The sequence below is a fragment of the Mobula birostris genome, chromosome 11, assembly GCF_030028105.1.
Source record: "Mobula birostris isolate sMobBir1 chromosome 11, sMobBir1.hap1, whole genome shotgun sequence".
Lineage (NCBI taxonomy): Eukaryota > Metazoa > Chordata > Chondrichthyes > Myliobatiformes > Myliobatidae > Mobula > Mobula birostris.
Genome location: NC_092380.1, coordinates 56559573 through 56585992, shown reverse-complemented (window position 1 = coordinate 56585992; position 26420 = coordinate 56559573). Strand labels below are relative to the sequence as shown.

At 40.3% G+C, this 26420-nt stretch overlaps 1 protein-coding gene across 1 annotated transcript in view; it reads left to right on the top strand.

The window, feature by feature from the left end:
- The window catches only part of pnpla2 (patatin-like phospholipase domain containing 2), a 69862-nt gene that overhangs the window by 19775 nt on the left and 23667 nt on the right, over positions 1-26420 (top strand). Inside the window, exons 2-3 of the mRNA XM_072272264.1 lie at positions 16319-16551; positions 18800-18865. Coding sequence (XP_072128365.1) covers positions 16319-16551; positions 18800-18865 — 299 coding nt within the window. The remainder of the gene's footprint in view (positions 1-16318; positions 16552-18799; positions 18866-26420) is intronic.

Below are 26420 nucleotides of genomic sequence, written 5' to 3'. Positions count from 1 at the left end.
GCCAGGACCAACTTTATCTGAGTAAATTGTGGCTTGGTGTCAGTATTGGTGGATTTGCCATTATCCGTTTAACTCCGAAGCTCTGTATATTTCTCCCTCAGCTTTTCCACATCTTTTCCTCACTTTGAGGTCTTTCATTATCCCTTTGGAGAATTTTTGTTCATTGCTCCTTTAGGAGTTTAGGCAGTAATTTAAATGACCACTTTTGGCAGGACACGTTAAGCACATACTGTATTTGCATCACACATAAAAGTTGCTGGTGAACGCAGCAGGCCAGGCAGCATCTCTAGGAAGAGGTGCAGTCGACGTTTCAGGCCGAGACCCTTCATTAAGTCCTGACGAAGGGTCTCGGCCTGAAACGTCGACTGCATTCACCAGCAACTTTTATGTGTGTTGCTTGAATTTCCGGCATCTGCAGAATTCAGAATTTACAACAGAATTCCTGTTGTTTACTGTATTTGCATGTTTATTTTAAGAAGTGAGAGCACAGACTATGTGCTTCTGCTGCCCTTGCCTTCCCTTGCCCTCCTTGGCTGTACCCCAATGCCTCTTTCTAAGGCTTTGTGCTAGATTTTATTTGATCACATCCGCGATGTGCCTGAGGAGATTTTAAGCCCGCTAAAGGTATCTCCAGCTTATTGTGGTTTTATTTCAGATTTCTGGTATCTGCAGGTATCAGAAATGTGAAATAAAAACAATAAGCTTGGAACACCCAGCGTGTTAGGCGACGTCTGTGAAGAGAAATGCAGAAATAATCTGACATAACCCTGAACCTTTGACTCCGTTTCTCTCTTCACACATGCTCCCTCACCTGCAGGATCTTTCCAGAACCTTCCTCTTTTTGTTGCAAAATTTAAGGTTGTTGTTGGATCACAGAACTACGACAGACCTAGGGGTTTGAACGTATTAAATAAATATGTTCTGTTTCACTTTAAAGATGAGGGTTGACGGCACTGAAATTATTTGAACTGGTGGAAGAGTAAACATTACACTCAGCAGACACTTTATTATGTACCTCCTGTACCTTTTAAAGTGGCCACTGAGTGCATGTTTGTAGTCTTCTGCTGTAGCCCATCCACTTCAAGGCCATCCATTTCAAGGTTTGATGTGTAACATACACGACTTTCGTAATGTGTGGTTATTTGAGTTACCACCTCCTTCCCGTCAGCTTAAACCTTTTCCTCTGACCCCTCTCATCAACAACTCATTTTCACCCGCAGAACTGCCTCTCACGGGATGCTTTTTCTTTCGTTTTTGTACTATTTTCTGTCGACTCTGGAGTGTTGTATGTGAGAATCCCAGGAGATCCAGCAGTTTCTGAGAAACTCAAACCAAAAGTCATTCCACAGTCAAAGTCACTTAGATCGCATTTCTTTCACAGTCTGATGTTTGCTCTGAGCAGCAACTTGTCTGCATGCTTTTATGTATTGAATTGCTGCACATGATTGGCTGTTTAAATATTTGTATAAACAAGCGCTTGTACCTAATAAAGTGGCCACTGAGTTCACCTCACATTTTCATCAGTTTGCGAAGAGTTTAGTAAAGAAGCTGCCTTGTGCAGTATTTTAGCCATTCTCCACAATAGAAAGAGATGACAACCTCCTTCACTTCCCCACACCTTTTTATTCTGGCACCTTCCTCCTTCCTTCACAGTCCTGAAGAAGGGTCTCGGCCGGAAACGTCAACTGTCTATTCATTTTCGTAGATGCTTCCTGACCTGCTGAGTTCCTCCAGCATTGTTGCCTTGGATTTCCAGCATCTGCAGACTTTTTCGTGTTTATAATAGCAGAGTTATCTTCTCTTTTCTGCTGATCTTTTATCAAAACCCTTGGAACTTCACTGAAGTCCCAGCCGAGATGATTGAACTTGCAGTAGGCTGATATTGAGGGGAGGGTCCTTGGTCGAGACCATATGTATTTAGATTCCAAGTGCCAATGTCCACCTTTATTAAGGGGGATTCCTGGTGATGTTTGCAAGGAGGAAGCCATCTTGTTGAGGTTGTGATCTATTGCATTGTCTAAAGAAAATGTGAACGCTGAATTGTATTGTAACATTGGGCCATAAATAAAATGCAGACCTGAGTAGGGGGAATGCCATATATCTGCAAGAAGGAAGTATTCATTCACTTGATTAGTTGCTTTCTGAGGTGAGATTGAGTAGTGCTTTGGTTAGTAGACCAAAGTAGTGCTTCAGCAATCAGAGTTCGGGGCTATTAATCCAAACACATGGACTGAATTCCTCTAAGGCACTGCAAGAATTTCATTGCAAGTAATTAAATAAATCTGAAAGTTGAAAAAGAAATGTTTGGCAGAAAATCCCATCTAGTTCACTTGAGGAAAGGAATCTGCTGGCTTAGGCATAACTGCAGATGCAGCAACAGTGCTGTCTCTTAACTTCCTCCTCAGTTAGTGAACATTCATGCGTGGGCAGTAAATCCCAGCGTTGCTGGAAAGTACACAAATTTTAAAATGTATTTTGTAATCTTGACCCACCTCCATCTCATTGTTTTGCACGTAGTGCATCTGACAGTGCAAAGTTCAAAGTAAATTTATTATCAAAGCACATGTATGTCACCACATACAACCCTGAGTTTCAGTTTTCTGTGGGCACACTCAGCAAATATATAGAATAGTAACTATAACAGGATTAATGAAAGATCAACCAGAGTGCAGGAGACAACAAATTGTGTAAATGCAAATATAAATAAATAGTAATAAATAATGAAAACATGATCTAATGAGATAAAATCCTTAAAGTGAAATCCTTGGTTCTTGGAACATCTCAATGATGGGCAAGTGAGTGTGGGTATCCCCTTTTGTTGAAAAGCTTGATGGTTGAGGGCATTTAGTGCTTTGTAGTAAGTTCAGGGTTTGTAAAATGTATTTATATCCCCTTAAGTCAGGTTGTTGGAGCTGTGCACTTGTAGGTTACTGCATTAGAAATTATGCCGTCAAATCTATTTTAGATAATGCAAAAAAATTGGGTCAAAGAGTTGGCATTACTGTTCTGCAAAAACAAATGTATTTTCAACAGCATGAACACTGGGAATGGGCATTGTGATGCAAGAAGGCTGAATACAAGATAGAACAGGGTAACATGAGATGAGCATGACCTATGCACATTTCTGGAGTGAGTTGTCAATTTGTACTATCACATGTTCAGTATTTCCAAACCACTTCTCATTTCTAGTTCCATCTTTATCTCCTACATGGAATTAACGGTCTGAAACTGTAGTCAATCCTTTGAATCCAAGGGACTGAGAGGAGAGGAGTTACACAAATAATTTTAAACTTTGACTTCTATCGTAGGAACAACTGATTGTTGACTGACTGATGTGTTGATGATCAATCAATCTTTAATTGCTCTGAAGAAAGTAGTCTGCCAGGTCATTTTTTAGTAAGTGTCAACCTTATTGCAATGAAGTTGTAACATCTGAAGTGTATATTTATGAGTCAGACTGGGTAAGGATGTGTTATAGGCACTGGAAGAGCTGAGTGGTTCCAAAGGTACAATATTCAATTGTCCATTTGGAATAGATGAACTTAGATGATATACGTCAGCCACTTGACTTGAGATGGGCAGCGTAGAAACTTGCTCACATGTACACTACATTGAAGGTTGCCCCATTGAGTTCAGGAGTTGGGATGAAGTTGATGGACGGTAATGTGTTTACATGACCACAAGTTTATACAACCTGCGCCCATTATTAAACATTGTCCCAACATTGACACCTATTGACCAAAGAGCGAGAATTCTGCCACTCAGTAGGTACAGCCCAAGGACATTGCGGAACAAAATGTGCTGCTGGCTAGCTGTATCCCATGATGTCACTGTTTAGTTTTTCAACGTGCTTTTTGCATGTTTGAGATGAGTGAGGGGTAAAGAAAAAAAATGCTCACAACAGAGGAGGATTTTTAATAAAGTACATGAACAATATATTCACAGGCAAATGTTGAAATGTTACAGGTTGATGCGAGCCAGTTTAGCACTTCTGAAACTGCTGTTTGCAGAAGCACAAAATTGAGGACTGAAAATGTTGAAAAACACCAGGCACAGAAGTAATGAGAAATCAGGGAGCATGTTTGCGCCATTTATGCAATGTTGCACATTCTGTTATCGTGGTTTGCTCATTTCCCATAGTCAGCAGTGTGATACATAGTGCAAATTAAGTTTAACTTTCGTGTCTCTTCCCATTCATTTTGTACCAACAGAATGTCAAAGAGCAAGCACCTTGCACTCCTCTTGCAGCCCATTTGTCAACTTGGCGCAATGGTGCCATTCTCCCGGATTCAGAAACTTTTGCCGTAGTAATTGAACATATAACCTATGTTGATCCTCCATCATGGCATTATGGAAATACTTCAGATTATTTAACAGATAAAGTAAAAAAACTGCTTTTTGGGTGACTGTAAGGAATCCCACAGTACAAACAAAAGAAAGTTATGCAAGTTCATCCTTCATCCATGCCTATATATTTCTTTCATAAAGAGTTAAAAATAAAAGACCGTACTTCAAAGTTAGCTTACTGGTTAGGGAATGCTTTGCAGCATCTTTCCAGTGTCTTGGTATAGTCTCAATGAAGGTGGATGCCCGCAAGAAAATGAATCTCAGGGTTATATATGGTGACAAATATGTACTTTAATAATAAATTTACTTTGAACTCTAACTATGGGCTTTTAGTAAAAAGCATTTAACATACTGACCGAACTTTGAACTCCAACTATGGGCTTACAGTAAAAAGCATTTAATATGCTGTCTTCGGCTGTTGTCAGCAGCCTTCTCAAGACTCAATACCATTCACCAATTTACTAGCTGAAGTTTAACTGATCATACTGAAGCATGGATCAAACCTGATGTATTTAAAATTGTGGAGTTGTTTCTGGATTGGTGAATCTGCACCTTAATTTCCTAAAATCGGGGTTTATTTTGATCTTACCAACGTAGGTAGCTAGGCAGGAGAATAGTGGTATTTTTCCACAGGTCTTGCAACTAACTTCTTCACTTGAAGCCTTCCTCTTTCAGGTATAGTTATTTGTTAGACAGAGCTGATGAAAAGTCTTGCCCTGAAATGTCGACTGTTTTTTCCCCGGAGTAAACACAATACTGCACTTTGTGGTATTACTCAGGATTTCCAGCATCTGCAGGATCTCTTGTGTTTAACATTAGTTATATTCCAGGAAGCACCCGGGGAGCAAGGAGTAACACTGAATTCCCAGCATGAACATGGGAAAGGCAGATGAAATGTGACAAGAGAGGGCCCTTAGTGACTCACAGGACAGCAAGACTTACAAAAGCGCAGACTCTTTGGGAGAAGGCCTAAGGTAGACTACAGACAGTATGCCACTTCCCAAAAATTCACAGGATACTTTGTAGACTGATAAACAGAATTTCTAATGTTAAAATTGTGGTTACCAGTTTCAGTTCTCAATCAGCAATTTAGCACATGACAACATCTTTCTGGAGGGGAAAAAAGAAACAAAACATTCCTTCCATTCATTTCTAGCTTGCCTATCATATTTTTGTCCATTCTGTCCCCACCCCCACCCCCAAACATTTCCCAAGTTACTGGGCAAGATTCAAATGATCATGGAGTACCATGGATCAAATGTGATCTATTTAACTCTGAAAGCTCCATAAAGATGACTTTGATAATTACTGATTTTTGATTTGTTTTTGGGCATTCTTCCTTGGGGGTTCCGCACTTTAGAGAAAATAAAGAATTGTGGTTGAGATCACTATAAATGGTAGGCAGATTGTGCTCCTTGTACAGCTGGACCTAGGGCAGGACTACGGGGTCAGACACTATGCTGTGTATGGGAACTCCGATGTGGTCTTACTTAAAACTGTGGCCACATGTTTCAGGCTGAAGTTTATCTATAGTTCAAATGTTCGACTAAGTTTCCTGTTGGCTCCAATTTGATGTGAACCTTCTTGCAGGTTTATGTTCTTGCACTATCAAAAAAAGGCAATGTTACAATAATCATGGCAATAGATCATGGAAAATCTGGTTGATGATGGATTCCAAGAGAAGGAATTTGTAAAATGCCTACAAGGTGGCTCCTTGGAGCAGGTTGTGGTTGAGTCCACTAGGGAAGATGCCATTCTGGAATTGATGTTGTGTAATAATACCTTTTTTCTTGACAAGCTTAAGGGAAAGGGACACTTGGAAGAAAGTGAACCTAATATGATAGATTTCACCTTGGGTACGTGTGTGTGTGTGTGTGTGTGTGTGTGTGTGTGTGTGTGTCACAGAGGCATGAGAGATGTGCTCGCCAAAATTGATTGGAAGGGCTCGGTAGTATGGGTGACAGCAGAACAACAATGGCTGGAGTTTCTGAGAGAAATTCAGAAGGCACAGGATAGATACATCCCAAAGATGAAGTATTCTAAAGGGAGAATAAGGCAATTGTAGCTGATAAAGGAAGGCAAAGACAGCATTAAAAACAAAAGAAAGGATATATAATACAGCATAAGTTAGTGGAAAGTTAAAGGATTGGGAAACTTTTAAAAACCAAAAGAAGACGTCCAAAAAGCAGTAAGGGGAGAAGATGAAATATGAAGGTAAGCTAGCCAGCACTATATTTTATAAAGAGAAGAGAGGTGAGAATGGATATCGGACCACCAGAAAATGATGCTGGAGGAGTAGTAGAAATGGGGGCGGGGAGAAATAGTGGACAAACTAAATATTTTGCATCAGTCTTCATTGTGGAGGACACCAGCAGTATGCCAGAAATTCGAGAGAGTTGGGGGCAGAAATGAGTGTAGTTGCTATTACTAAGGAGAAAGTGTTTGGGAAGCTGAAAGGCCTGAAGGTAGATAAGTCACCTGGTCCAGATGGACTACAGTCCAGGGTTCTGAAAGAGGTAGCTGAAGAGATTGTGGAGGCAATTGTGATCTTTCAAGAATCACTAGATTCTGGAGTGGTTTCAAAGGACTGGAAAATTGCAAATTACAGAAAAGTTACTAGTAGGAGGAGAAGGGTGACTGATGGCAGGAGGCAAACAGTGGGAATAAAGGGAGCCTTTTCTGGTGGCCTGCTAGTGACTGGTGGTGCTCCGCAGGGGTTGGTGTTGGGACTGCTTCTTTTCACGTTATATCTCAGTGATTTGGATGACAGAATTAGTGGCTTTGTGGCCAGATTTGTGGATGTATGAAGATAGATGGAGGGGCAGGTAGTTTTGAGGAAGTAGAGTACAGAGGAGGTTCACGAGAATGATTCTGGGAATGAAAGTATTAACATATGAGGAGCGTTTGATGGTTCAGGGACTGTACTTGCTGGAATTTTGAAGAATCACTTTGAAACCTGTTGAATTTTGGATCACCAAGATAGAGTGGATGTGGAGAAGAGGATGTTTTCAGTAGTGGGGGAGTCTAGGATTGTAGGGCACAGCCTCAGCAGAGGGACATCCCTTTAGAATGGAGATGAGGAAGAATTTCTTTAGCCGGAGAATGGTGAATCTGTGGAATTCTTTGCCACAGGTACCTGTGAAGGCCAAGTCTTTATGTATATTTAAAGGGGAAGTTGATAGATTCTTGAATGGTAGGGCCATCAAAGGTTACGGGATGAGCCAGGATAATAGGGTTAATAGGAATAATAAATCAGCCATGATGGAATAGCAGAGCAGGTTTGATGGGCTGAATGGCCTATGTCTTATGGCCTTGTGGTCAATTATACATTATTGCAGTGTGAATGCTTGCTGTCCAAATCCATTCACTTTCCATTTTAAATTGATTTTTTTATAACGCTTTGCATATTTATTTCAACGGACTTTTGCCAGGATCTATCAAAACTGCAAACCTGCTTGCATGAGCTCACGTATTTACAGTCATGTGCTGCCATTCTGTTCTTTGTTTCCTCCTCCAACCTTGTGGCAAGTGAAACATCTGGCCACGTCTTTTCAGTTTTCTTACTAAACCATCTTTATAAACTGTTAAAGCGATTTTTGTTCTCTCTCGGATTGGGACCTTCCACACCAAGATATGCAATCTGTCACTTTATTCCCATTCAGCCTTGAAGTCCCCAATGCCAGTACCTAGAAAGCAGCTGAACCTCTTTATCTGCAAGGACGTAGAATTTCTACAGCAAAGTCCCTGTTAATTGCTCAATCCTAACTGCAATAGAACTTCTCAAAACAAGATATTTTGATAGAAAATGCAATGCTTTGAGAACAGCACTGTTACTTCATATTAGAAATTGTGCTTAACATCAGTAAATTTTCTAACACCGGCATAAGTTCAAAACTAGTAAAGTTACAATGAGTGCACTCCATCCTCGTACATTTGCTTTGGGAAGTTTAGGTGATGTCTTTGTAAACGCACTACTCTGAAAATCTCTAAAATTAAAGATTTTGTGGAAGACAGTACCTAGTTTAATTTTTCAATTTTTATAACATCTAATTTTAAAATTGTTTCAACAATATTTCAGCCTTCCTGTTTGGCTTTTAAGAGAACCGAGGGAGCATTCTGACAGTAATATGGAAACATAGCAGACTTGTAAGGAAAACAATATGAAGTTAATAATAGCTGAGCGGAATTTGTAGGAAATGAAGAAATAGTTTTACGATCACATGTTAAGGAAGTGAAGACATGTGTTGTTTGTTAGTCTGTTGTCTTTGCCCTGTACATTATTACTGGAGACATAAGTATATAATCATTTAAAGATAGGTCATTTTACCTTGCAGGCAAAAGAAACAAAAACATTTGCATCAATTTGGTTCTGTTGTTGAAGCTCTACATTTTTCCTCGTTAACTCCTTTTTTTTATATATAATGTTCGACTCTCCAAACTCTGGTTGTAATCTTAATCCTCCTGCAAGATCCGCTTGAAATAGAGTTAGATAGCAAAGGACAACAGTATTTGGCTTGTGGCTGTTAGTGCTTCGAATGTTCTGCGCAGATGGTTTCCTTTGTCTATTTCCAAATATCATTCTCCCAGTGATTTAGATGCATAGAAAACTACAGCACAGAAACAGGCCTTTCGGCCCATCCAGTCCATGCCAAACCATTGAACAGCCTAGTCCCATCGACCTGCACCGGGACCATTGCAGTCCATATCCCTCCCATCCACGTACCTATCCAAAGTCTTTCGAACATTGAAATCAAAATCACATCCACCGCTAGCGACCTATCCTGTGGGAGATGTGCACTTTATAGAAAACTGCATGTCACAGAGAGGTCATGCAAACTTTGCACAAGGTCAGGGACAAAGTTTGGTCCTTGGTGACGTGGAGGGTGGCACTAACTCTTATATTATTATGCCACCCTATAAACTGAGGATTTTTATTAAACTGCCTTGTTGCCTTTTAACCTAATTCTTTGGTGTAGCAAGCCAAAAGGCACTGGTGATGAAATAACTTCAATTTTATTTCCTGTGCAAGTTTTAAGTTACTGAAGATTGAAGGCAGGAGACTGGGGCTGAGAAGAAAATCGGATCAGTCGTGATGAAATGGCGGAGCAGACTCGATGGGCCAAATAGCCTAATTCTACTTCTTTTTCTTACGGTCTTAATGTTTGGTCAGTAGGTATTTGATTCTCACATAGAGTTTCCAGGGTCATGCCTGTTTGACAGGTTGATGAAGTTGTAACCAGCAGGAAACCCAAACCTTCTAATAATTACTTCACGGGTGACGCAGTGGTTAGCACAACACTTTACAGTACCAGCGACCAGGTTCAATCCCTGTCACTGCCTGTAGGGAGTTTGTACATTCTCCCCATGACATGGTTTTCCGGTTTTCTCCTACAGTCCAAAGACATACAGATTGATAGCTTTATTGGTCGTAATAAATAGTCTTGTGATTAGGCTAGCGTTAAGTCGGGGGATTGTTGGGTGGCAAGGCTTGAAGGGCTGGAAAGGCCTACTCTGCAGTGTATCTCAATAAAATAAGATCAATCACATATACTTTACATGATGGCGTCAGCCTATTGGCATGCCCACTGTTCATAATTTGGTGTTTAAAAATGTTTTCTGAGTTCTTTCAGATGCACGGCTAAAGATTCTTTGAATGAAGGTGCTTTTTGCTGCATTGCTGACTATGCCTCAGTGAATTTCTGCATTCCAGTGCATTGCTTAGGGAAAGACAGCATAGGAATAAAGTACCAGCATTTCTTAAACACATTTACTGACTGTCTACAATTCCATTCATTTCTGCGTTGCCATAGTAACTGCATCAGGCAAAAGAATGCAGTCATATTAAACTCATTGACACTGCATGTTTTCGCTGCGTATAATCTTGCTTTTTCCTCCATTTGTCACTTCCGGATTCATGATACTTATGACGAACAATAAGAAAGAGAAAGGGGTGCCGGTAATGTGCTTGAAGTGGTCAACTGTTGGAGAGCTAATGTGAGTGGGAAGATGCTTGTGTTCAGTATTTCTAACCCTGCCAAGGCTGAGGGCCGTGGGTTCCCACTGAATTTGTTTGTTAGTATGCACTTGTTGTTCACTGTAATCTGATGTAACTGTATGTGCTGCATGCTGGCCATCTATCAAATAAAATTTGGCAGCAGAAGACTGGAAATTGAAGCACAATACTCAAAATGTGCCAGCAAATCTTGGCCAGGAGTTTATTTCAAAGCATAAATAAAGGCAGTGTTAATTGTGGATGTCTACTGTATCTGTAATTTAATATAGAACCTGACTCTAAACCAGGACTGAGTGAGGCATTGTGTCGGGTAGCTGTGGAATTCTGTGCACAAGCAGGAGTTGGTAGTCCAGACAAACACCAGCGAGTGTCAACTGTGTGAAAAGTCGTTGAGGTCATGAGCATGAGCAACTCCATAAAATTTGGCTGGGTAACTCCTTGAATGATAAAGCACCAAAAAGATGATTTTATTTATCACTAGGTGACCATTTCTGTGATTATTTTTTAAATTGTTCTAAGAGTCTTGGACCATTGCAGCACAGAAACTGGCCCTTTGGCCCATCTAGTTCATGCCGGTCTGGATTTCTGCCTTGCCCATTGACATGCACCTGCACCCTAGCCCTCCGTATCCCTTCCAATCATGTACTCGACCAAACTTCACTTAAATTTCAACAAACCCTGCACCCACTACTTCTGCTGGCAGCTTGTCCCACATTCGTACTTCAATCTGAGTGAATTTTCCCTTCGGGTTCCCTTAAATATTTAATCTCTTTCCCCCCTCCCCCCCAACCTATGACCTCTAGTTCTAGCCTCATCCAACCTCAGTGCAAAAAGCCTACTTACATTTACCCTATCTATACCCCACATAATTTTGTATACCTCTATCAAATCTCCCCTCATCTTCCTACACTCTGGGGGATAAAGTCCTAACTTATTCAATCTTTTCCTACCACTCGGGTGTTTAAATCCCAAGAACAACCTTGTAAACTGTCGCTGTACTCTTTAAATCTTACTGCTATCTCTCCTGTAGGTAGATAACCAGAACTGGACACAATACTTTAAATTCGGTCTCACCAGCATGTTGTACAGTACAACTTCAATGTAATCTTGCACCTTCTGTGCTCAGTGTTCTAATTTATGAAGGTCAATGTGCCAAAAGTTCTCTCTACAACCTGATCTACCAGTGATGACATTTTCAAGGAATTATGTAACTATATTTCCAGATACCTTTGTTCCAATGCACTCTTCAGTGTCCTACTGTTTACTGTATGTCTTATACTGGTTTGTCCTTGCAAAGCGCAACACCTCACACTGTCTGCGTTAAATTTCACCTTTTTTTTTAGCCCCTTTTTTCTGCTTGGTCCTGATTCCGCTGCAATCTTTGATAACCTTCCTTGCTGTCTACTTTGTACTCAGTCTTAGTTTTATCTGCATATTTGCTGATCCAGTTCACCACATTATCATCTAATTCATTATTTATAGATGGTCAACAACGGACCCAGCATTGACCCCTGCGGTACACCACTAGTCACAGGCCTTCCGTCATAGGGCATCCATCTACTACCAAACTTTTGCTTCTCCCACAAAGCTAATGTTGAATCCAGTTTACTACCTCACCCTGAATGCCAACCTTCTAGACAAGCTGCCCACGTGAGACTTTGTCAAAGGCCTTGTAAGGCCCACTGCCTTTCCTTCATCAACTTTCCTGGTAGCCTCCTTGAAAGACTCTGTAAGATTGGCTAGACACAGCCTACCACACACAAAGCCATGCCGATTATCCCTAAATAGTCCCTGTCTATCCAATTACTTGTACTGTATACCCATCCCTTAGAATACCTTCCAATAATTTGCCCTCTCCTGATGTCAGCCTCACTGGCTTATAATTCTGTCAGTTTAAAAAAAAAATCTTAGAGCAGTTGTTCCCAGGCTAGTGTCCACGGACTCCTTGGTTAATGGTCAGGCTCCACAGCATAAAATAGTTTGGGAACCCCCGTCTTGGAGCCTTTCTTGAACGATGAAACATTAGCTCTCATCCAGTCCTCTGGCAACTCACCCGTGGCTAAAGATGTTTTAAATACCTCTGCCAGGGACACTGCAACTCCTGTACTAACCTCCCACAAGGTCCAAGGGGACATGCTGTCAGCTCCCTGCAGATTTATCCATTCTAATCTGCCTACAGCCAGCATGGAACCTCCTCTTCTGTAATTGGTGTACTGTTCATGAACTCACTACTGTTTTGCTTCAGTTTTATAGACTGTGTCTGTCTCCTGAGTAAATAAAGATAAAAAAAATTCTGTTTATGATCTCCTCCATCTCTTTCATCTTCATGCATAGATGACCAAGCTGCTCTTCAAGTGGACCAATTTTGCCCCATGTTAAACACAAAATACACTGCCGATGTATATTCTTTTAATCTTATTGGGAGAAAACCTTGGGATTCTCCTTCACCTTCTCTGCCAGAGCAACCTCATGCCTTATTTTAGCCCTTCTGTTTCCCCCTTAAGTGTTTTTTTAGCATTTCTTATCCTCGTGCCCCATTTGTTCCTTTCTAAGCACCACCTTCTACTTAACCAGGGCTCAGTACCCCTAGAAAACCAAGCCTCCTTAAAACTATTGGCCTGGCCTTTTACTCTAATAGGAACATACAAGCTCTACTCTCAAAATTTCACTTTTGAAGGCCTCCCACTTGTACATCCCTTTGACAACCTATCCCAATCCACACTTGCCAGGTTCCTTGGTCCAATTTGGAACTTAACCCGAGAACCAGTTATTTCTTTCACCATAATTATCTTGAAACTGATTGAATTATGAAGACTAGATCCAAAATGTTCCTCTACATACACACACACTTCTGTCATTTACCCTTTCTTGTTCCTGATAGCTATCAGGTCCAAGTACATTGGCTACAGTTTTCTGATGTGACTCCTGTTTTATATTAAAATGCAAATAAGCGGCACTGCAAAAGGATAGAGTACATTTGCCTTTAATTAGGCATCTGGATAGTTTCTATCAGACCCAGCCTGAAGAGGGAATGGGAGTTTTGACTCTTGTCCAAAGTAGATGAGAGATTGGTAAGATTAATATTTGAGTTCACTCCTATGTACCTTCCAAGAGTCAAAGATACAGGAGAAAAGTAACTCCTGCTACCTCATAGTCCTAGAAGGATATATAGTAGGTTAGAGACAAAAAAAAACTCTGGAAGGAATAGAAAATTTGATGGGTAAATACCTCTTCTTTTTACTTTTTTTTTTGTAATTCTTATGCCCTAAAAGCAATAGGCTGTACAGCATTCCAACCCAAAACATCCACAGTTCCTTTTTCCTTACAAATGCTTCTCGACCTGTTGAATACCTCCAGCAGAATGTTTGTTGCTCCAGACTGCAGCGCTGACTGCCTCCTCTGTCTCCTATACCTTGCTGCTTGTTACACTGCTGGCGTTTAGGGCAGCAATGGAGGTCCTCCATCTCTGACAGTGTTCAGGGCTTCCTTCATCGTGTCAGTAGCTCTGTTTTCACTACTGCCAGTTATGCAGGTTCTGGGTGGAGACGCGGGACTATTGTTGCACTCAGATTTGGGAGGATCCTTCATTGCTGTTTCTGTAAAGATTTTTCTCACCAGTCAGGGTTGTTAGCCCTGAGCTGAACCACCTGAACCTGTGGAACACATTTAGTCTGGCCTCTACCCTTTGATCTTTTGGCATGGGTGACCCAACCAAGAGCTAAAACAAAGCCTTGACCTCAGTCAACATAGCTGTCTGGGTCATTGAAGCACACAATCCTCCAAACCCTACGATGAGGTTGTGGTTCTTTTAGAGGCGTGTTTCCTTAGTTGGCATCAATATTGAAATGTTCGTCATTCTGCAATAGGGAACTGACAGTTCTGGAACCAAATGTACTTTAAAAGAGCCTGTGGTGAGAAACCAATTAGTTCAATTATGGGTACATAGCAAAATATTTCACTGATGATTTTGTTTTTATTATTAGATGGATCCAATCCAACCCAACTGGGGGAAAAAATGAAATGTGCATTTAGTTTGAAACTGGAGAGCAAAGAAAGATTAACAAAAAAGAATTGGCTCATTATCAAACTTGCTATTTTCCTTTTTAAGTTATCTTGTTTGTTTCTACCAATATTTTTCTTATTCACGCTGAAGCTTTTCAAAGACTTCATTTGTTTACCAACTAGCAACTATCTCGAGAATGAACCCCGAGAGCGGCACGGTGGCACAGCGGGCACAACTGCAATGCATTGGGTTCAGTCCCACATCAGGTGCTGTTTGCAGTTCTCTCTTAACCACCTGGGCTTTGTCCAGGTGTTCTGGTGTTCTCTCGTATCCAAAATGCGCAGGGTTGTAGGTTGATTGTCTGCTGGACGTGCTGGTGAGTGGTAGAATCTAGGGGTAGTTGATGTTAATATGGGGCAATAAAATAGGGTTAGGGTAAGGTAAAAATTAATACTCGTTGGTCAGTGCAGACTTAATGAGGTAAGAAGTCTGCATAAATGCTGTACCTCTCCATAATTCTAATTGAAGTGTGGATTTTTATAGGTTGAACTATTAATCTAGCTTCACCTCGTGCCCCTTCTCCACACAGTCAGTGTCCTGGTTTCCTCTCAGTCTTGCTTTGGGATTGATCACAAAGGTATTGTTGCATTCTCCAGACAACCTGATTTGGGAGCAAAACTTTGAATTTGTCTAAAATAGATGTGGTTTTAGATATATTTTTATGAAGATGCTGAAAATGCAAGGATCTCCTCTGAAAGGTAGCTTTTCTTCAAAGTACATTTATCATCAAAGTATGTGAAATCCCACTGGTTTCCTTGGCTGTGTAAATCTAGGGAAGACTCACTCCAGTCCCGCCAAACCCGTGAGATTGGGATAGGACAGCTCTCCCACCCCAATCCCCAGTTTGTGTGGATGCTGTGTAAGTTGCTACCCTGTTTCAACTCAGCACCAAGAAATAACAGGCAGTACACTGCATACAATTAAAAGAATTATATTTATGAATCTTAACTAAACGATTGGTAAAGAAAAAAAAGAAAAAAAACTAAAAAGGGCCCATTATAATTAAACATTCAAATGTGCACAAGTTGGAGCTCAACCCTTCTAAAAGTCACACATATTGACCGATCCTCAGTAGACACCCACACCTTGCTCCATCGAATCACGGTCGCCCACCGGGTAGAATCCTACGACCGGTTCTCTCCATTGTCTTTCTCCATCTCCCACTGAACCATAAAAATAACCTGAAACCAACCTTAGTGTCCCTCTCAAAATCTCCTAGTTCCACTATCCTAATGAATGACACACATTCTGCAGCATCCCTTATCTTCAACAATAACCCAAACAGGCTGAAAGCAGAACCGACGGCTCTTATAAAGCAAAACCTACAGCATAGCAGTAAAAATGCAAACTAGGGTGTTCCACATGTATACATTATACAACTTTGAGGTTCATCTCCTTACAGGCAGCCACAAATCAAAGAAACCCAAAAGAACCCGTTTTTTAAAAAAAAGTCAAACTCGCAATGTACAGAGAGGGAAAAACAAGTTGTGCAAACAATAACTGTAGCAAGTAAGCAGAACAAAAGTGAGTCCACAGACACAAAGCCTGGAGCCCCCAGATCAGGCCTCAGTTCAGTACAGAGTCGAGTAAACTTCGTGGAGCCCTCCGACGTGGAGTATGGAGCAGGCCACAGCCTTTGAGGACAGATGATGCATGTTTACTGCTGGGTTTTGCATTGAAGACCTTTCCAGCTTGGCTTGTGTTCTTGTCCAATATCTGCACAGCAGCAAGGTTTCTGTGCTGCTGAATTGTTTCCCTTGAAAAGACGCTGATATCTCTTATGGTGACCACTGACCTATTCAGATTGGTTGTGAAATAGACAAAAGGTACAAGAGTACTTAAATGGTGTTTGGTAAAATTTATACTTCTCAAACATTTAATGTTTTATTCCACAGGAGAAGCTGGTGCAAATATTATTGATGTTGCTAAAGAAGCACGCAAGAGATTTCTGGGCCCACTGCACCCTTCCTTTAACATGGTGAAGATTATCCGTAGCCGACTTTTCAGGGGGCTTCCAGACAATGCGCATCAGCTAGCAACAGGTCGACTGGGCATTTCTTTGACCCGTGTGTCTGATGGAGAGAATGTATTGGTGACTGTGTTCAACAATAAAGAGGAGCTTGTACAGGTAAATTAAAATTATTTGGTTGCTTTTCTTCTGTAGTGTCTAGTTGAATGTGAAAGTTTCAAATCACTGGGAATCTCATCTTTGGAAATCCCATTGATTCATATGAATGACAAAGTTTTTTTTGCTATTTGTGGTTTCTATTGATAATCATGATTGGGAATTTTTCTAAGATGTAAAACTGATACAAACAAGGATGGCATCCTCAATAGGTTCATGTTAGTTTAAGTCTGGCCTGAAAATGATCTGTTGTTTTGGCCACTACTTGGAATTGTGTCATTGATTCCTGCTTTTACAATTCTCAAGACAAACTTGGCTGATTTCCAGTTCAAGTTCATTGTCTTTTAGCTGTGTACATGTACAAAGCCAAATGGAACAACGTTCTTCTGGAACAAGGTTCACAACACAGTACGTGGAACTTACACACAAAACAGAAAGTAATATTACCACAGATAAATTAACAAATAATAAAATATAGTCCAGAAGATTGACATTTACCATAAGGTGCATTTATGATACAAGTTTAAAAAGTAAACAGTATAACACTTGTTCTTCATACATGATGAGACCTGGGTGGTGGCAGGGAGTTCAGAGAACTCACAGATTGGGGGAAGAAGCCATATCCCATTCTAACAGCTCTGGCCTGAATGCTACAGTACCTCCTACCTGATGGTAGGGGGTCAAGGAGATTGTGGTATGGATGAGAGGGATCTTTGACAATGCTAAGAGCTCTGCATATGCAGCACTCCTGATAATTATCTCAGATGGGCGGAAGAGAGACCCAAGATGATGCTCGCAGCAATCCTTGCAATCCCTAGTTGGGTCTTGTGGTCAGATGCATTGCAATTGCCGTACCAGATGGTGAATTCCACCCAATCGCTAAATAACATTTTCTTTTGTAATGTAATAATTGGGTTTTCATAATCTGTTTATGTGCTAAGAATATTTTGTATTATGTCATGTAGTCATGGAGTTTTGTAATTGTTACCTTGGATAATTATAGCAAACCATAACCATAAGACATGCTGGAATCCATTGTAAAACACGCAACAGACACTACAGCAAGCATTTTGCATTCTATAAAATACCATAAATGTTAGTAAATAAATAAAATAATATACTTTATTTGAGGGAGACATTTTACTAAAGATACCCCTAAAACTTTCTGCTCTTTCAAAAAAAAATCTTAAAATATCTGTTAATATGTACATTGCATAAACTTGTGTGTATTGAAGATTTCTGTACTCTAATGATGCTCTTGGAAATTAATTAATAATCTAAGTTTAATGTAAAGTATGTCTGAGATTCAATTATTTGAAAAAAGAAAACTGATCAGCTACCCTGATGTGCTTGGTATTAGAATATGTAATATTGTGGTGCAATTTTGTACCTTTTTGAAGAAAATCATTTAAAAAACTTGCAGACATTGGAAATCTTAAATTAAATCAGAAAGTGTGAGAAATACTTAGGCAAGGCATCATCTGCGGAAGGAGAAAGAAGTAATAAAGGATTTTTGACCTGACATATTTACTCTGCTTTTCTTTCCACAAATGTTGCCTGAATTATTGAGTGTTCTCAATATTTCTGGGTTACTTCAAGTTTAATGTGCTTAAGATGTAAGGTATAGCAGGGTTCTGTTCTTGTGAACTATCTGTTATCTGAGCAGTTGAAAAAAGTCAGAAAGGTGGCAGAAAACTGAATTCCTGCATAGTAGAAGGTGCTTGCACCCCTGCATCAGTGGGCAAATCCATATTGCCAGTCATCAAGCTGCACATAAGTGAGGAGTTTGTAATCTGGGGAGCACCCTGTAGATGGAGAATATGTATGAGTCGAGTTTTTCATGGGCTGTAGCACTATCTGTTTGTAAAAATATTGTCAAAGTAATAAATGGGTGATAATTGGGGGAAAATAATGGAGCAAAGTCTATTGCATATTCCTCAATATGACTTGTAAATTCAAAAAAGGGAAAAAAAATCATTGTATAATTGCAAATAGTGGCCAAGACAAAAGAATTCCAGGCCAAACAATTAGAACCCCAACAGCTATAATTTTTCCGTCAAAAACCTGTTTCTTTTAATGAAAAGGAACAATTTATGGACTGGACTCTGTACTGCTGAAGATACATCCGTATTATCATTTTCCCTGAATTTCCAATCGGGGTAATTTCCAGTGAGAGTTCAAGTTATTATTACATTTTAGTCATCAGTTATATTGTTGATGGCTCATGAGAAAACATTTTTTTTATTTGCAGGCCTGCATATGCAGCACATTTATTCCTGTGTACTGTGGACTAATACCACCAACACTGCAAGGAGTGGTAAGTTGAACTGTGACTGGAGATTTGAAGGGAATTGTTATCTGTACTATGATTGAGAGGATGAGTAATATTTCCAAATGTCAAAACTATCTTCTTGGGTCCTTAGCTCCCAGTGGAGCATAGGCCATTGATGACCTCCCATTTCCATCGTCCAAGGTCGAGAGTATAGTTGGAGTTCGCCAATGTTTCTGTAATCCATTGTACCACTGTACAGGCATTGGCCTATACAACTTCACCAGAGCCCTGTTGACCAGCCTTACCTGTTCCCATCTCTCACGGGTTGGACTTTGAGAGGCAACTGTCAAATTACAGAAAATCCAAAGCTTGTTGGGGTTTGTTTGCCTCCATTTTCCAAATAATGGACATTTTGAATGATCACCATTATATAAAGTTTCATTTTTTTTAAAAAATTCCCCCTTTTCCTTCTATCTTCCTTTCCCCTCATCTTGCTCTGCAGGCAATTTGCTCTTTCCATTATTCTTTACATAGAACGGATCTTTCAAATGCTCATCTTTATGAAAACCTAGAGTGACTCTTCAAGTCGCAGAAAGCATTCCAATCTTGTTGTTAACTAATGAGCATACGTTCCTTCCAATGCAATCCTTTCCAAATTTAGACATCCTGTGACTAATTCTGATATACTGCCTGAGGTCAATCAGCTTGCAGCAGACTGGCAATTGATCCTGGCTTCGTATAGATGAGTTACTTGTGTCTTCAATAAAATCTTTGTCGAAGTACTCAAAGCTGTCTGGGCTCCTGATTCCATGCACTGCATTAATGGGATCTGGAAGTTTTTTTTTAAAGGAAATGCTAATATTTTTGTTTCAATGTGATTTACCAAATAAATCAACTAGATCATTATGAGAGATAATGTCATTTTTGGCTGAAAATAGATTCAGTGCAAGTTGAGTTTCCATCATCTTTTGTGTTGGTTCAAAAAAAAGTTGTGCTGTCAGCTGGTTCTGCCCACAAAGTTGGCTGCTTTCCTAGAGTGTATTAATCATCATGGTGAGACTGATAAGTGCACCTATTTACACATCATAATGGAGCTTATTAAATTTAATCTTTAATTGGGTTCAGAGATGCTAATGGGTATGTCATAAATGATTATGAGTAACTTTTAGTTTAAAGCTATGACTATATCTCAAATAGTTCCAGCTGGTCATTAGGTTCTTGTAGATAATGGCTTAGAGATCAATTTTTTTTTTTTTTTTTTGGTGATTAACCCGTTTTCAGCTGCATTAACTACACCAGTTTACTGTTCATATTTTTTAAAGTAAACTTTAGACTTAAAAAAATGTTTATAGCTGATAATTGGCTTGACATTATGCATAGCTTTAACAGAAACTGACGAAATCCCTTCTCAAAATTCATGCTAATTTGGACGCATCCAAAGTGAGACCAAGTCTTCTCAAACTCACCTTTAACTTGTATCTGTCATTCATATAATTAAAGTGATCATTTATCCTTTTCTGGAAGAAGAGGGCTATTGTCATTTATGACTGGTCTGAGTATGCCTTATTTGGTCTTCTAGGACAGATCTTTCAATAATGTATGCATCAACATAGGCCTCACTGGTATCAAACCACTGTTTCTTCCACATTCCTTTGATTATTCTGAGAGGATAATATTTAGTCAATTGGCCCTTTGTATCTGGTTCAGCTGTAGAACATCCTTGGCTTGCCAGCTGTTAGACATGGATCATTCACCTCTTCATTAGCCCCCACACAACATCCTTCTTATACCCTGTAATTGCTTTGCAGTGGGGCATCCTAAAATAGTGTCAACCAATACTTACATGAACTGCAATGTTGTGTCAAACTAATTGAACCAGTAATCAAATGCCTAACTAAACTAATCCCTTCTGCCTACACAATGTCTATCCATCCATTCTCTGAACCTTCATATCTCTATCCAAGAGCCTCTTCAATGCTTCTCCCAACACCTCTGGCAACACACTCCACACACACACACACACACACACACACACCACTCTGTATGGGGGTGGTGGAACCAGTCCTCCCACTTCTCCTTTGACCTTGCCTTCTCTCAGCTTAAAGTTGTATCCTATACTATGAAACATTTTGACCCTGGGACGAAGATGCTGACTGTCTATCTATGCGTCTCATAATTTTGTAAAATTTATCAGTTCTCTCCTCAGCTTCTGTTGTTCCAAAGCACACAGCCCAAGTTGTCTAACCTCTCTTTATAACACACACTCTCTAATCCAGGTAGCATTCTGCGAAACCTGTTCTGCATCCTCTCCAAAGCTTCAACATCCTTCCTCTGATGGGCAACTTGTAATGAATGCAATACCTCAGATTCAGCCTTACCAGTGTTTTATAAAGCTTCGACTTAACTTCCCAACTCTTGAATTCACTGCCTCATCTAATAAAAGCAAACTTACTGTGGGCTCCCTTTATCATCCAGACCTTAAGGTCCCACAATACACCAGTAATGTTGTGATCTGTCATGAACAAGACACTAAAACTTTACATTTGAATACCTCTTGTTTTATTTTAATTTCTGAGTAGGTTCCTTCCTTTACAGGGCTTTTGCTGAGCACTCTATACTGCCACAGCAGCCCTATGGACACTGGCTGCCCTTAGCATTAGCTTGTAGCAGAGGACATCAGCCATCATACAAAGAGGATTGTGGGAAGCTTGGGTCAGACTATGCCTCTGTTTCCTGCCCTGTGCATTGTCTCATTCTTGGACACCTGTCTCTCAGGAAAGACTAGGAGCCATGGCTCAGATACATTGTTACACTTACTGCTCCTTTCCAGAAACTTTTCCCTTAATGCCTAAGATGACACATTAGTCGAGAGAAACCACAGAAAAATATTGTGCAAAAATTGTAGTTCTGTTTTACATTTTCAGTATGGAAGCTCTTGCCAGACTAGATGTCCCCTCTAAAGCGGGTTCAGTGTTGTACAGGATTTGCCAGCTGGATCAACAGGTGGTTGACTGGAATTCAGGGAGCCATGCCCATTCCTCTACTACCCAAAAAGAAAAGTCTTTAGGCAGCAGAGTAATTGTGGGACTAATATTTAAAGCTGTCTGGAGTTTTCAGGGTAGCTTCATGTTTTCATTTTATAAATGGGAATTCTGTTCCAGCTGCTGCAATTGTTGTAATCTGGAAAAAGTGACCTGAGAGGTACTGAGGCTAGTGGATATAGAAGTGTTTTACTCAGCAAAAATGAGCAGCAGACGTCATTTTGAGATGCTCTTGGAAGAAGAGGCCTGCCTGACCCAATATTACATGACATTTTATATGCCAAAGGTCAAAGGTAACAGGGCAATTCTATAGTTACGACGTATCTACAAAGCTTCCTTTGAATTACATACAGTGTTCAAACACATCCTCCTTCACAGCCACACTCAGACACTCAAAACAAATGTTCCTCTCCTCTGACTCTAGGCCACATTCGTACATATGCAGGCATCTGAGGTCCAATTATCCTTAGCTGTGTTTCAAATTCGATCTGCAATTCACATTCAAATCTGAAGACTGGTTGCTGGTGAAATTAATATTTACTAAATGCCCTACCAGAATAATGTGAAGAACCTCTAGTTGCATACAATGTGTTCCTTTTGGTTCCCATTACTGACACCTCCAGTTCCAAGTTCATGGATCTTAGAAACAACATCTTCAATTGCCCATCTTGTTCAGGTTCTCTTGCTAAATTCTTCACTCCATTTACTTGCCCATGGTTGCAGTATTTTGGGAGTAATCAGGCATTCAACAGACATGAAATGAAGCTTGTTGACCGTTGATTTGAACTGGAGTGGAAGATTGCTTTATTTTTCATTACCAAACAAACAACAACAAACTAAAAGCAAAATGCCATATAATTGTGCATTGATACTTCGAAAGTGCTTTCTCAGTAAATCCACTGATGACTAACTTTGGATCCCATTCCGACTTTGAAACCTGGCAATATTTGCCAAGTTTTCCACTCTGCCTGTACTCTGTGTGCGATCTTTGCAAAGCAATCGAAGTTGTACTTCCTGCAGTGAAATTGAAATCCAGTGTATGTGTAAAATACATTTTGCTTTAAAAATATATTTAAATACACTAATCTAAGAGAGTGCATATGAATAACCTGTGGAGGCCAAGTCATTGGGTATATAGAAGGCAGAGCTTGATAAATTCTTGATCAGTCAGGACATGAAGGGATACAGGGAGAAGGCAGGAGATTAGGACTGAGGGAAATGGATCAGCCATGATGAAATGACGGAGCAGACTCGATGGGCCAAATGGCCTAGTTCTGCTCCTATATCTTGTGGTCAAATAATTGGGTAAATCATTTCAGCATGGTCAACAACTTGTTTCCTCCAATGAAGCAAATTGCCACAAAGTACTGCACAGGAATGTCACTGAACAAAGCTACTTGCTACTCAAAGCAGGCTTCTCCATTCAACCTTGTTCAATGTCATTTCCAGTGCACGTGTAAAGGAGATCAAAATAATTGTTACTCTGGATCCAATGTAGCACAAAGGGAAAACAGTAAAGCACAAAATAAATATAAAATCATAAGATAGCTCACATACATCGATTGATTACATGTCTACAAAGTGACGCTAGACGCAGGGGTACATTAAATGACTCTGACAGGAAGTGATAAAAGTAGTGGTGGTGAGGGGTGTGGAAGGGTGGGTGAAGGTGTTAATCAGCCTTGCTGCTTGGGGGATGTAACTGTTTGAGTCTGGTCGTTCCGGCGTGGATGCTACGTAGCCTCCTCCCTGATGGGAATGGGACAAACAGTCCACGAGCGGTGTGGCTAGGATCCTTCATGACGTTACTGGCCCTTTTCTGGCACATTTCTGCAGACATGTCCTTGATGGTGGGTAGGTTGGTAATGTGTGGTTTTGGCTGCCTGTTGTAGAGCCTTCCTGCGCATTGCAGTGTGGCGATGCAGCATGTTAGCATGCGCTCTGCCCCGCAGCTGTAGGACTATATATGAGTATAGGTATGCAGAATCTCAGTTCTCTTCAGCTGCCTCAAAGTAAAGGGGTTGGTGAGCTTTCCTGGATGTGTCGGATGTGTTCCGGGCTTATGAGAAGATATACACTCCCAGGAGTTCGACATTTCTGTGCGTTGACATAAAGAGAATGCGAGTGGTGCAAGTTCTCTCGAAGTCGGTAACAATTCCCGTTGTCTTGTTGACATTGAGAAAGAGGGTATTTGCCTGGCTGTGTTCTAAAGTGAACAACAGATTTGTATTACGGTGCTATTTGTTGTCTTTTTTTTAAATCATGGTCAGCCTTGCTTACAGAATTACATTTTTTTATAGGGTACCATGTCTCTTTCTGTCCTAATGTCTATTTCTCCAATTTGTCCCCTACATCTTCACATTGGAAATCTCTCTGATAAATACTCTTCAGTATGGGTGAATGTATCAGTAGCATTAGTTTTATTTTTCATTTGAAACCTTTTGTCAGAATAAGACTCCTTAGGTACAGGTCACTTGCTAGCACTTGTTAAAGTGCCTCAGTTACATGAACCATTACAGCAGCAACATGTGTTTATTCTAAGATTTTAATGTTGACCAGCATCCTAGGGGCCATGCAAAATAGAAAACACTATGAAATAGAGGAAAGTATCCATTGATGTGAGCAATAATATCAATTGTGTAACCATCTAAACATTATAGAGTAGAAATCTGCCTTTGATCAGTAGTATTACGTGCACAGTATATCAGTGACTGCATGTGTACTTTGCTTCCTTGAATTTCAATTATTCATTTCTTTATCTCATTGTCATTTTGGGACTTTGCTTTCTTGTTTTCAGATTTGGTTACAAGAGCAATGGGGAAAAATTGGCTGTAAAGCACTTGGAGGGTTTAGTGTTCATGAAATGTGTTTTTCCACTCAATACACAGTGATATTTTTGTGCATTGTAATTCCTGAAATTTATTAGCAAGAGAGGCTCTTCTCAAAATTTCAGGTCTATCTTAATTTTTCCTCCCCCCCCTCCCCCCCCCCCCCCCCCACATGTATGTGTCTGGCTGGCTTCCATTAAGCTTTGGATTGTTCATCAGAAAGCACGAGAGAACATTGTACAGTAAATTAGATTCCATTGTTTTATTTTCCCTCTTGTCTCTGGTTAACAATTCTCGCCAAAAAGATTAACTGAGATCAGCAAATAATAGAAACATAGAAACATAGAAAATAGGTGCAGGAGTAGGCCATTCGGCCCTTCGAGCCTGCACCGCCATTTATTATGATCATGGCTGATCATCCAACTCAGAACCCCGCCCCAGCCTTCCCTCCATACCCCCTGACCCCCGTAGCCACAAGGGCCATATCTAACTCCCTCTTAAATATAGCCAATGAACTGGCCTCAACTGTTTCCTGTGGCAGAGAATTCCACAGATTCACCACTCTCTGTGTGAAGAAGTTTTTCCTAATCTCGATCCTAAAAGGCTTCCCCTCTATCCTCAAACTGTGACCCCTCGTTCTGGACTTCCCCAACATCGGGAACAATCTTCCTGCATCTAGCCTGTCCAATCCCTTTAGGATCTTATACGTTTCAATCAGATCCCCCCTCAATTGAGTTGAACTCAACTGCGCAAAATTGAGTTGAACTCTTAATAAGAGGATCAGCAGGTTGCTGCAGTGCAGAAATTTAACTGAGTACATTTTAATTTCAAATAAAGAGAAAATGAAATACCTGTTTACTAATTCATTTATCATGGAAGGAATTGTATCTGGTGACAAATGAATTGCAAGTGAACCAATAGTTTGGAAACAAAATGACATGTAATTTCAGCCAAACTAGTGGTGAATTCTTGCTGTCAGAACTATTGCCAGCTCCAATAATGCAGCCTGTATTAATCAAAGCATCAGGATAAATTACCCCTACTGTGCAAATGATTTGTTGTATATACAGTAAAAGGTTGCTTTACTTATGCATAATGGTAAATTTTCATCCTTGCCCTGTGACAATGAGCAGTGGGTAATTCTCTCCTGATTAATATGCTATCAAGGTAGTTGAAGCTATGTGGAAAATTACATGTAGGAACTGAAGCTGTTTTACGTCAAGGTATTAACTAGTTTAGAGAAGCCTGCATTTGTGTCAGGCCTTTCACAATTTCAGCAGTTCATGGCCTTCAAAATGCTTTCCGATATAGAAACAATGGCAGCAACTCTGCACAGTATTTGTCAGAAACGGGCAGTGAAGTAATGAGCAGCTATCTTGTTCTTTTGTGACGCTCATTGAGAGACAAATAATGATCTGCTCACTTATCTTTGGAATATAACTCCCCCACCCACCCATCATCCCTATCACCTGGTTTCACCTGTCACCCACCAGCTTGTCCTTGTCCCCCATACCCTACCTTATTATTATGGCTTCTGCCCCCTTCCTTTCCAGTCCTGATGAAATGTCTTGGCCTGAAACTTTGACGGTTTATTTCGCTCCCTAGATGCTCTCTAACCTGCTGAGCTCTTCCAGCAACCAAATCAGGGCCTTGAATTAGAACCTTGAGCAACGACGATGACTTCTGACTGAGGAAGTACAGCACTGAATTCTCCTTCCAGTGGATGTGTTC